Source organism: Ptychodera flava, chromosome 2 (genome assembly GCF_041260155.1).
Source record: "Ptychodera flava strain L36383 chromosome 2, AS_Pfla_20210202, whole genome shotgun sequence".
NCBI classification, from domain to species: Eukaryota; Metazoa; Hemichordata; class Enteropneusta; family Ptychoderidae; genus Ptychodera; species Ptychodera flava.
This window is the reverse complement of record NC_091929.1, coordinates 40,199,060-40,211,304: the sequence shown is the minus strand read 5'-3', so window position 1 is coordinate 40,211,304 and position 12,245 is coordinate 40,199,060. Positions and strand designations below refer to the sequence as shown.

The 12,245-nt window shown below is 38.1% G+C and overlaps 1 protein-coding gene across 1 annotated transcript; it reads left to right on the top strand.

Annotated features, from left to right (window-relative positions):
- The first annotated feature begins 3,918 nt into the window (after positions 1-3,918).
- LOC139150185 (sulfotransferase 1B1-like) lies at positions 3,919-10,423 on the top strand. The gene is made up of 7 exons (XM_070722398.1): positions 3,919-4,163; positions 5,200-5,323; positions 7,296-7,500; positions 7,952-8,081; positions 8,484-8,578; positions 9,728-9,905; positions 10,317-10,423. Exons 1-7 carry the CDS (start codon positions 3,956-3,958, stop codon positions 10,421-10,423), a joined length of 1,047 nt encoding a protein of 348 aa, XP_070578499.1. The 5' UTR covers positions 3,919-3,955.
- The last annotated feature ends 1,822 nt before the right edge of the window (positions 10,424-12,245 follow it).

Here is a 12,245-nt window from a genome sequence, read left to right as displayed (position 1 = left end):
TGTGTAACCCCGGTTACGATTGTAAGTCATGTGATTAGATCTGCTGCGTGTTGTTTGAGTGTGATGACACATGTGTGGAATTTCATTGATAGCGTCTTCGCCCACAATGCATTGCAATGCTCTACTGATTTTCACGGCTGGAAGACAGTACTTTGGTGTGGATGTACGTTTAGGAATTATTATCCGTTTTACTGCCAAGAAAAAATTCCAAGACAACGTGGTTGGTCTTTTACATGACTGTGCTTTACAGAGGAGATTCAGTTAATGAATTACTGGTAGACTGCGTGTGTTCCTGTGTGTTCCTATTGTGTGGCCCGAGTGAAGAGCCAAGGAGTGCCTGGAATTTGTTCGAGTCAATCATCAACTCGAGTATTGCTACCAGGGTTGGAGTAACAAATCCCCAGGGAGGATCATCTGGAAGGACTCTGTGTGTGTAACGTAGTTTCCTATTGGATAGACTGTCATCGTCATAGCAACAGGACGGACATTGACCTACAACTTCAGGAGAGGCCATTGTACAGCCATATGAACAATAGCTAAGTGAATGAACCCTAGACAACAGCCATTTTAGAATTATCTGGAACTTTATTATGGTGGATGAACTTTAGATTTTGCGCCTGGAAATTATTTTCCAGTAATACTGCCATTGGTTTTAATCATTGTAGACCAGTGTTTTTATTCTTTTATTATTATTATCATTAGTAGTAGAGATTTTAGTTGTAGTGAAATAAACCCCAATATAAACTGCAACGCAAATTGTACGATAATCGTTCTTTCCTGGTTTGTTTATTGTGTGATATGAACCTTGGTCGGGTTTAATTGGCTGGCTACATTCAAGGTCAGTTTAATTACCCGGTTACATATATATATATATATATATATATATATATATATATATATATATATATATATATATATATATATATATATATATATATATATATATATATATATATATATATATATATATATGTTTGTGTGGTGTGTGTGTGTTGTGTGTATATGTGTGTGTGTGTGTGATAAACATACCCTCTCAAAGATTTATAATGCCTACTGCCCTCCAGTATCTATGGTGTGCCAGCTCCCCATTCTAAAGACTAGTTCAGGCGCTCCATTGCCCTCTCCCCGCCACTGACACCGCTAAAGATTCCCTAAAGCTCTGTCAATGACAGCGCTTTCCTGCCTCTGCTTATTTTCTGGTACCAACTGCCAGAAAATTTCTCCCCACTCTCCGCAATAAAAATTGAAATTTCGCTCCGTCCACTTATTATTTTCGAAATTTGTCCGTCAACTTAAAAACTGCGCACGAACAGCGTTTTGCAAGAATGGAAAGCTTGGCTGGTTGCACCTGTATTTATCAACAAAATAAACTGCAGTAGAATTTTGACGGTTTTTATTGCAAATAATTTTGTCTGGAGATATTGTAACTTTGCATGGCATACATTGTAAACTTATTCACGTACCCGCACGTATAACGTTTGTCAATTGTGTTTATGCCTAATTTAAGATGATCCGATTCAGGGTAGTTTTATACATATGTTTTGCTCTTGTCTGGAAGTTTTGCGAGCTTTTTAACCACTCAGCCTTATTCATTTAAAAATGAAATGAAATTAATGAATAAATAAATAAATGAAACTGATGCAAAACTATGCATGTGGTAAAATGTCGCATTTCAAGAAATTTTCACCAATTTTTTTTTTTGAGTGGTTCGTAATTTGTCTACATTACAGTTACGGTTTTTGAAACCCTTTCACAGTACCTTTTTTGCAAGGCGAAAGCCAGTCCTTTGCAAACGCCCTCTCGTTACGATACGCAAACTAACGTTCGCTATGAGTCATGTTCTTTCTCCATCCAACCTTCTAGCAACGCCAACAGAAAATCAAACAATGTCGTTCGGCTGCATTGTCATTTCTACATTTGTCAGTAGGGATGGGCCGTCAGATCTTGTGTGCTGAGAATACCGAAAATAAAATACTTTGTTCAAAAACGTTTTACGACATTTGATTTCGGAACAGCTCGTATAATTTCCCCTCATTTATCTTTCTGTTCTGCGTACCTTGTATAATACGGTACCAAAGCTACAAAACCCTTTAGCTTACTTTGCTCTGGAACCTTTTATTCCATTTTGACGAGCGCCTCTTCAAACCGAAAGACGAAATAAAGTGCAAACGACCATCCAGGTCTTTCATTAACAGTCGTCAGGCGGAGAAAAATCGCCACCTGACAACGGAGGGTCGCCGGTTGAAAACATATCGATATCTCTTCTTTCATCCTTATTATCGGCGTTTACGTAGAAGACGAAACGATCGCCGGTTGAAATCAAACACCGATCCTTCCTTTTACCTTTATGATCGGCTTTACACAGAATTATAAAAAGTTGCGTGTGAAAATGTGATTTACGCTTCAATGGAGGGCGAATCTATAACGCGAACTTGCCTCGCTAACTTACTTCCACATACAAAAGCTTCACTTAGAGTCAGATAATGCTATGCTATCAAGTCGATTGACATTGATGCGTCGCGTCATCTCATGGTTCATGTCCACTATCGTCAAATGTCGGATCCTGTGATTCGTCTATTGTGTACTACTGGTTCACCTTTATACCATTTGAAGCGGCCGGCGACGACTTTGTTTGATTTATGGGGGAGGGAGGAAAGAAAAGAAGTTATTTTTAATTGGTTCAATTTCTTGAAAGTCAAGAATTTATGCCACTATGAGGCTTTACATTGGAATACGGACGTTTAAGTAGTTGGAATCTCGGATTTACGAAGTCAACTGAATGAAACCCTATTATGCCATGAGGCTACCATATGGTGGAGAACTTCATTTCTGGCGATCGAGCAGCGAGAGAAACGATCAGTCACCAAGAGTAACGATATTTTATCTTGAATAGTGGGTCGAATGAGTCATAAAATACTCATAGTTTTAACGTTCAATACGAGGTTGAAAAAATGTTGGACTTTTCCCCGTTTCTAATTTGTTTCATGCCGTGCTCATGGTGACTGTGACAGTACAGTCTCCCAAACGTGGTTCAACAAATTTACTCCGGTGTTTTTTGTATACTATACTGATCACATGAGATAATTTTTCTGTTCGATTCATATAATTTTTATTATGTAATAAAGGGAAAGCGGCTCCACACATCGCCTATACTATTTGTGTCGTTCTCTGTGTTTATGTTTGTTTTTGTGTGTGTGGCTCTTGATGTAGATGTAAGCCATGGCAAGACGTAGCCGTAACCTGGCTGTCAAATGACAGCGTGATCCTTTGACGCTACGTTTCGAAACCAGTGTGCAGTCTCTTCCTCACTTGCTTTTTGGTACTTGCTCTCCTTGGATTTTTGTTTCACTGTTTGTGTTTTAATGATTTCACACAAAAATGTCTATCACACTTAATAAAATGCTGAATAAATTTAGCTCCGAAAATGCATAGAAAAGCATCTCGAAAGCCACAAAATAGCTAACACGATTGGAACTAATTTGGGATAATTGGATAGTGAATTAATGCCGATTTAATCAACAAATGTAATCTCATCTGCTTTTCTTTTTACATTACACATTTATTGTTTGAGTAAGTTGTATTATTGCAACATTCAACTATCTTGCACCTAACACTTTTGAGAAATTTAAAGAATATAAAAATCCAATTATTCCAAATTAGTTCCAATCGTGTTGCGCCATAAAAAAGCCATAAAATCTCCAAATTTTCAGGGGGAGACCCCCTAAAACCCCCTCCGAGAGGGGGCACATCCCTCTCTCGAGCTCTTCTACCTACCGATGACCGAAGGTCATCGGCCGCAGCGACCTTCGTTCGCTGCCTTAACTAGCCACCTGATAAATGTTTTCTGCCTGTTGATAAAAAAAAAATAATGAAAGCCCTGAGTAATGGATCAGCGCGATCGTGATTGGTGCACTTCGATAAGACTGTCGTGATTTGAGTTCAAAGGCCACTACGAATGTGGAACTCCCGCAGGCGTAGGTGTGACAAAATGGTCGACGAACTACATAAACAGCCTCGGCCCATCTTGAATCTACCCCAGAAATTTGTCTCCGATGGGGTAACGTTTCCAGGGTATGTTCGGAAGGATCTGAAGGAATCGATTGAAAAGTTTGAATGTAGAGACGATGACGTATGCGTATATGTTGTGACGTATCCAAAATCAGGTAAACGTGTGACTCTCTGTCTAGCCTTAACCACATAAGATCAAGGTCACTAATTAGCACAATCAGAGTACAACGGGTGCAAACCTGATTGAAGGCTACAGCATTGAGTTATTTTGTTGGCAGCTGAGAGATGGTCCTGCGGTCGAAAACAAAATTGTTGATTCGATCACTGAGGCCAAAATCATGCACGCTGCTACAGAAAGGCTCTCGTACGCTGGATAGTCAGCCCCATTGATATCGCGTACTCAATTCTCTGAACTCTAACCGGTCTAACAATATATACCCTAAAGTATGAAATAGAGTGACATTGACTACACACTTTCCCACTTCTTAACTTCCCACGTGTTCCAGCGAAATAATCAGAATTACACTTTCGTCCACAATTGGGGATCGGAAATTGTACCATATTTTGAATTCTTTTCAACAAAAAACTCACCAGCAAATTCAACACAGGAGCCAATATTACTCCGAATAATGCGGAACGAAACATCGTTAAACAACGGCGATACTTTGCTCATGATGTTATCCAATAGAACAACTAACAGTGGAAGTCATGTGGATAAGTAAACGTGACAAATCTTGCACGGTTAAGTGCACACACAGTGTTCCAATGGCGCACTTCTAAATACGTAATTTCAAACAGTTGATCTATTTTTTGCTAACCTTTTAGTCCTAATTTTTTCAACCAAGAATATTTTTCATGTCATATAAACACGCAGTACTTTGCCATTATCCTTTAATGGTAATTTATTGACCGAAATGTACGTTTGCATTCAAATTGGTAGTACACTACCCTATATTACCAGTTTTCGCATTCGTCAAATTAGTAAAACGCATGAGGGTATGTTATGCAACAATATGATATAATTTGTGTGTCGACACAGTTCAGGTTTAATGACAAGGACAACAAATGAGGGAACTGAAGTATATTTGTTGTATGGTGAGAAATAATGACAGATTGTCGAAAGTTGTGGCATAATTGTTTCTTTATTGCAAACTGTGTGAACGTTACTAACAGACTCTCTGATTCGTTCAGGCACAACGTGGGCTATAGAGATGGTATCACTGATCCTCAACAATGCTGATACAGAATACAATCTCAGCAAAGAGCAGTTTGCCAGAGTACTAGTTTTGGAAATGCGCCTGGAATTTGCACAGAGGTAACTGATACGCCTTATCATGTGGTTAATGTCGAAAGGTAGGGCGTATTCACGAGGAATGGCATCAGTTCTTTTTTGCATCGTTTCCGCCATCTTTCTGATTGGCAAAAGACGACGCCAGGTACAGCCTATGAAGCTGCATCTAATCATTTATTAGTACTCTCTTGTATCGGCAACGAAATGAAGCATCGATTGAAACACGCTATCAACACTGCCAATGGATCAGCTATGTTGTACGAGACTATGTATACTGTCACTGCCATCCTTCTTGCCAATAGAAGCTCGCTGAATTCATCGTCATAAGGTCATTCAAAGAAAATTCTTTGTTTGCCATCCCTGGATTTTTAAAAGCCTAGCCACCCGGTGAAAAAACGTAAACACAGACAAAATGGGTATTAATATGAGCTCAATTTTTATTGTGTTTCCTTGGAAAAATAATATTTTTATTTGTAATGGATTTAAAATTGTGTCGTTTTCTTAGTTTCCACTGTAAACTTACCAGCACGCTGACGGCAAACAAAGAATTTTATTTAAAGCACCTAATACACCATTTCACACCATAGCACCATCCGGTGATCTCCTTCTGGTCGACTTCTGAATGCACTCCGGTACTTCTGAAACAAGCGACACACAAAATTGAATGAATTTTAACCTGCTGTACTCACAAGTATTGGGACTTATCGACTCCAATATGTTACATCTTGAAGAAATAAAAATCGACATATCTTTACTTTAACGCATTTGCCATGTCAAAACTCAATACGTCTATACGCCTTACGATATTAGTCTGAATTTTAAAGTCTTCTTCCAATTATTTGTATCCTGGGGCGAAAATTTGTAATTTGGCATGACCATTCCGTAAATAACTTGGAGATTGGACGGATTCGAAATAGTCATGCAAAGACATTTGCTGATTTTAAACAAGCTTTCCTGCATAAAAATGGAAGTAGAAGGTACCAATACATTACCATCAAACATAGGTCAGGTTATTTCAGTAACAACATGGATGCCAAGCACAAATACAGAGATGAAGAAATTATTAAAATGCTTAATTTCTTAATCGACAACATGTTTTTTAAGTTTGGCGGTATGACATTTCAACAATCGATCAGCATACAAATGGGTACAAATTGTGCACCCCTTCTTGCAGACTTATTTCTGTATTCATATGAAGCAGAGTTCCTACAGTCTCTCTACAAAGCAGGGTCTAAAAAACTTGCAAGGTGTTTTAACAACACGCACAGATATATCGATGATCTGATTAGTCTAGACAATCCAGACATATCAAATTACTTACATCATATTTACCCTGATGAGTTGGAAATCAAAGAAACAACAGAGGGTAGGAACTCTGCTTCATATCTTGATCTGTTACTACAAGTGGGTACCAATGGGCTACACACTAAGCTGTATGACAAAAGGGATGATTTCGATTTTGAAATCATAAATTATCCCCACTTGTCAAGTAATATTCCATCTGCACCCGCTTATGGTGTGTACGTGTCTCAACTTCTCAGGTATTGTAGGGCTTGTGATTCCTACACTGATTTTCAACTGAGACACAGCTCATTGGCATCAAAATTACTGAGACAAGGATACACAACAAAAAGACTCGTTAGGACTTTCAAAAAGTTCTACGGTCGATATGACGACATTGTGGCCAAATATGACACCTCGGTCACTCAAATGATTAACGACAGCATTCCCGGCTTTGACTTATTAGAGTGATTCATATCCTGTATCTTTTCATACAATATTTAGACAATTTTGGGACCAATCCTGACGGGTGTAGCATGCTAGCAGGGTACGCTTACCCATTCCGGACACCTGGTACCACCACTAACTATCAGTGGTTCAGGATGGTCCTCCTTAAATTTGTAAATCACAATTGTCCCATGGACCTGGTAATATATTACCTTGAATGGAAATGATTATTGGACCAGTTTAATGTCATATTACTCTTCCATCACAGGATTAAATTTATCTTTCTGGTTATCTATCGACTGCTAACTTGGCTGATGCCAAGGAGTTTGCAAGAAACCATGAAATACTGGTTAGCTGCCCTCATGGCATCAGACGGAATGACGTATCTGAATTCGATGACGACACGGCGCCTCATTAAGTCCCATTTGCCGTGTAATTTTTTCCCAAGGAAAGCACTGGAAAAGAAGTGTAAGGTAGGGAAGTGCTATAAATGTTTTCAATATTAAAAGGAACAGAAAGTTCACAATTTTCCCACTGAAAACCAAAGTCACTATTGTACGCGTTAAAACATAGCGCTTTGCCAAGTCGACGTCGATTTATACCAACTGCGCAAGCGAGAGCCAAAGCAAAATATGGCACAGTTCTAAGACTTCATGTTTTTTGTGGCTGTTCAGTACGACAAAGTGCGACAAAGTCTATCTGACTTGGAGGGATCAGCTTGGTAATGTTCCTGTCAGAAAAATGTCGTCTGTCTACCAAAGTGGTCGCGCCTCTCTGATGCTGACAAAATTTTAAATATGATTTCTGCTGCTTACAACAGTAAATGATCAATATAATTGTTAGAATTGACTGGCCAAGTGGAAGTGACTTAGCTGTCACCCATGATTCTACTGAGAAAGAATATTTATATTTTGTATCTTGCAGATTGTATATATTCTAAGAAACCCTAAAGACACCTATGTATCATATTACTACTTTCACAAGAATAATTGGTTTCATGGTTTCTATGACAAGCCCTGGTCAGAATTCTACAAAGCGTGCGTTGAAAAACAATGTAGGCTTATTGTTTATCAATCATAGAGCCTTACATACTCTCGCATGTTTCCACCCTGTGATTAAAATTTGCTATATTATCGTACTTTCAAAAGTCGTGTGGATCTAAACAATGTCGTGTATTGAAAATATGTTATTTTTTTTCTTCGCCCCGTCACAAATGTAACATATTTAATATGCTTATTTACAATGACTATCTGCCTGCTTGTCTTACTTAAGCCAATGTACAATATTAAGTTTGACTCCTACTGTGATTTAATTAATATTCCATAATGAAAATCAACTGTAGGAGGCCGTGTACCTGCATGTCTCTTACCCACAGTGGTCTCAATGTAAACCTAAAATCCACAAATTCAGGAGTTCTTAAATAACAATCTAATATTCTTTGTTTCTTCTTCCACAGTACCGTATGGAGACTGGTTTGATCACGTCTTAGGATGGTGGAAACATAACGGTGAGAAAAACATATGCTTCTTGAAATATGAAGACATGAAAAGGGTATGTAGAGAGTTTTATGGCCTGTGTGTAATCCCCAAGGTTGTATATGCTGCATTTAATTTAATTTACTCCCGTTATCAAACTCCATAGTGATCCTAAGATGAAGTTTCTCTTCTTATGAAACCTCAAAGATGAATTGATATTGGTCTAGGATCGATGCTTACAGATAAAGTACAATTTAACGAAGAAAATATACGAGATATGGTAAATTAAACTGAGTATAGATAGTATACTACCACTGTGATTATCCTGTAGTATATTTACAAGATTTGGGATAATTGCATCTTCATATTTTTCTAATTTCTCAAAAGTGTTAGATGCCCTATAGCTGAATGTTGTAATATTACAAGCTACTCACTGGTGTTTAACTTAAAATTAAAGAAAAGTAGATTAGCTTACATTTGCAGATTAAACCGACATAACTCAACCATCCAATTATCCCAAATTAGTTCCAATCGTGTTTTTGCAAAATTAAAGTTCAGCTCTATAGTGTCATGCTTTTGGATTTTGATTTTGTTTCGAGGTAGGTGTAAATTTTGCGTACAAACAGTAACGGAACTCCAACTCTGATAACTACCCTGGTTAGATCCTATTAGGCATACAGTGCCCTTGCTTCCTTGATTGGACTGTGTATGATTATAGTCTTAAGATAGCGCCCTCAAGGTTCGCCTTCAAAAGATGTTGAGATTACGAGAATTCGAAAGAAACCAGATGATATGTATCTTTGCGACAAGAGATCCAAGTGTACAAATACTAAATTTATTAATTAACGAGTGTGCTCTGAATTATCAAAGTGCATGTAAGGATATTAATGATGCTTTATGTCTTGGTTTATCTTTCTTCCACTTGACGAATGTGCTAATTAGTCTCGGCGTTCTCATTTTATCTAATCTCTGATCACTTGATGTCATGTACAATGTAAAATTCTGAAACTCAACCATCAGCAGATGGCGCCATCATTTGTCGTTTTCACTTACAAAATAGACGTTTTCGTTTTACCACGATAATATGGTGACACTAAATAAAACGTGAATGGCTGCTATGAAAACATAAATTTCATTTTTCGAACTTGTTTTTTACGACCTTCTAATGCGCCGAAATATTTAGTTTTACAAACAATAGTCATAACTTTCTACGTTTTTTCGGAAGAATCCTCGAGCTGCACTAGAGACTTTGTCATCGTTTTTGGAGAAAGATCTATCGGAAGAGGCGGCGACAAAAATTCTCGAACACTGTAGTTTTGAAAGTATGAAGAAAAACCGAACAGTCAACATGTCTGTTAACACTTTTGTGTTTGACCTGAAAAGAGCTGCATTCATAAGGAAAGGTAATGACATTCTGGAGACTTGATCATTTGTGAGCTAACCACAAGCTATACAAAGGAAATTTAATTATCTGGGTCTTTTGTACGTCTACACAGTTCGATCTGGTATACGTTCCAACTTCTTCAACACTGCAAACACTTGCCTTAACTTTTTAGTGCTGCTGATATAAGTCCACTTACAATTTTTATAACCAAAGTAAAATGGAAATACCCCAACCTCTTCAGATGTAGATCTAGGCTGTCAAAATGAAATTAACCATAGTTTTGCCGTATTAAGATGTCGTATACAATATTATAGTCATCGATCCTAAATAGCACATACCTTTGCCATCGTTTCATCGTCTAGTAACTTCTAATGGCTGGTAATAAATCGTGCTCGTAGAAAAACAAAAGATTGTTTCATTTGCACTGTAGGTACCGTCGGAGATTGGGAGAACCACTTCACAGTCGCTGAAAATGCTGCATTCCAGGAGCTGTATGACAAGAAAATGAAAGGTTCCGGATTGAACTTTGACATGTGACTTAATGAGATTCCATGGCCGCCTGCGGTCATCTTTTATCAGCTATACACACATATATCAGATAATAATCCTTTTTATAACTATGTGTGCTTTGTTTTCTTATCCTAGAATGTTACAATAGTCTTGTTGTCGATATTCCGTGTTGATGGTTGTGTTACTTTGAGGGTATGAACCTATGACCTATGGTTTTAATTAATGTAAACAAGTAAAGAATAATGCTCACATATTTCAGAACTCAATCTATGGTATTTTTTTAAACATTTGCTTTTCAAGAAATTTTAACCAGTGCTGTTACACAAGTGAGTAAACATTTCTAGCGTTACATGTACGTTACATGCACTCCCTCCGCCGACAAAAACAAACGAATACTTTGTCTGAACTATCATTGGGCCATACGTGGACGATGTTGTTGGCCATGATGTATAATCATATTTATGTATTACAGACGATAGCGATAGGTTTGTAGTGCAAACATTCCACGATGAAATCAATATCCTAAATGCCATAGTACCCTGTATGAGGGTATAGCCCTTTTTCCTGCTATCTCACAATACATTGCCGTGGCTACATCCAACACGTGCACCGTATATACACTCAAAACAACGAAACATAATGATTTGCATTGTACAAGGGATTGTTATAGAAGAACGACAAAAATATACGATGCCAAATAATGCCCCATGTATAATCTAACCATCAGCGACAAAGTATAGGTCAGGGTGTAATCTGCCATAGCGTTCTATGAGTAACGTACCCTGCGTGTACCCTACGGCTAAAGCACAATGGGAAACGTACGCTTTGTGTACCCTGGCGCGGACTGCATCATGGAACCGGTAAAAGAACTATTAGGCTGCTGAAAGGTTAGAATCTGTCAAAGACTAAACACTAGTTTCCTGACCGCACTTTTTTAATGGTCCAATGCATGAATTGTTAAAGGCAGCAGGAGTCAGTAACTCTTTGTCATGGACCAGTTCCCTTATCTTCATTCGACAAAGCATAAGGTGAATCCCAATGGATCCTCTTTCAGTAGATTTTTATTTTCTACAAGCGCAAGGCAAATATTATTTTGGTGAAGCAATCAACAGTGAAAATTTCAATATGAAAAAAGTCACTTGATATTTATTGGCGTCCTTGATGGCCACTTAAGAGGATCACCGATGGTTCAAAAAGTTTTATTTGTGAAATCGCATTTTGTTGATTATTTTCTCCATGAAAGATGCTTTGGCAACGAGCCACGTTGCCTTTAGCCACTGATTTGGCCATTGGACTAGTAAATCAATTATTAAAAACATTACATATCTGTGAAAAATGCCTGAAAACAAGAGTCACCGTTGTGAAGAGGTGGTGAAGCTTCTTTGTAACGAGGATTCAAAATGTGTTCCTTGCAAATTTAAATTACTCGTCAGTTGAAGACTGGCGTACTTTTAGATGGGGCAAAGTACGTCTTTCTCCCCTCTCACCATCCGACCTTCAAAACAAATAATTTATTACCATTATATTGGATTTCTAGTTTATTAATATGATGGACTTCTCTTATGAAGGGGACTAAGCGCTCCAATGAACTTCGGTGTACGCCCTCCTGCTAAATAAATTGCAAAAATATTTTCGACAACGACATAGAGTAATGGTCACAAAGCACTCCAATTCATCTCTCACGTCATCGCAAGTGGCGCTGTTCCCCTTTCTGATCTCTCGCGCAGCTGTACGCGAGATTTCAATAACAAAGCAGGTAATTTAAAGTACCACTATAGAGGGCGAGGGTCATCGCTTGTGCACATGCGCTATATGTGCGTTCGGCACAACTACTTGCACACTGCATGGT

Excerpts from the sequence above, each read along its gene's own strand:
- LOC139150185 (XM_070722398.1), top strand. The coding sequence starts at position 3,956 with ATGTGGAACTCCCGCAGGCGTAGGTGTGACAAAATGGTCGACGAACTA. Across the intron at positions 4,164-5,199 it reads TGTGACGTATCCAAAATCAG|GCACAACGTGGGCTATAGAG; the intron begins GTAAACGTGTGA and ends TGATTCGTTCAG. Across the intron at positions 8,082-8,483 it reads AGCGTGCGTTGAAAAACAAT|TACCGTATGGAGACTGGTTT; the intron begins GTAGGCTTATTG and ends CTTCTTCCACAG.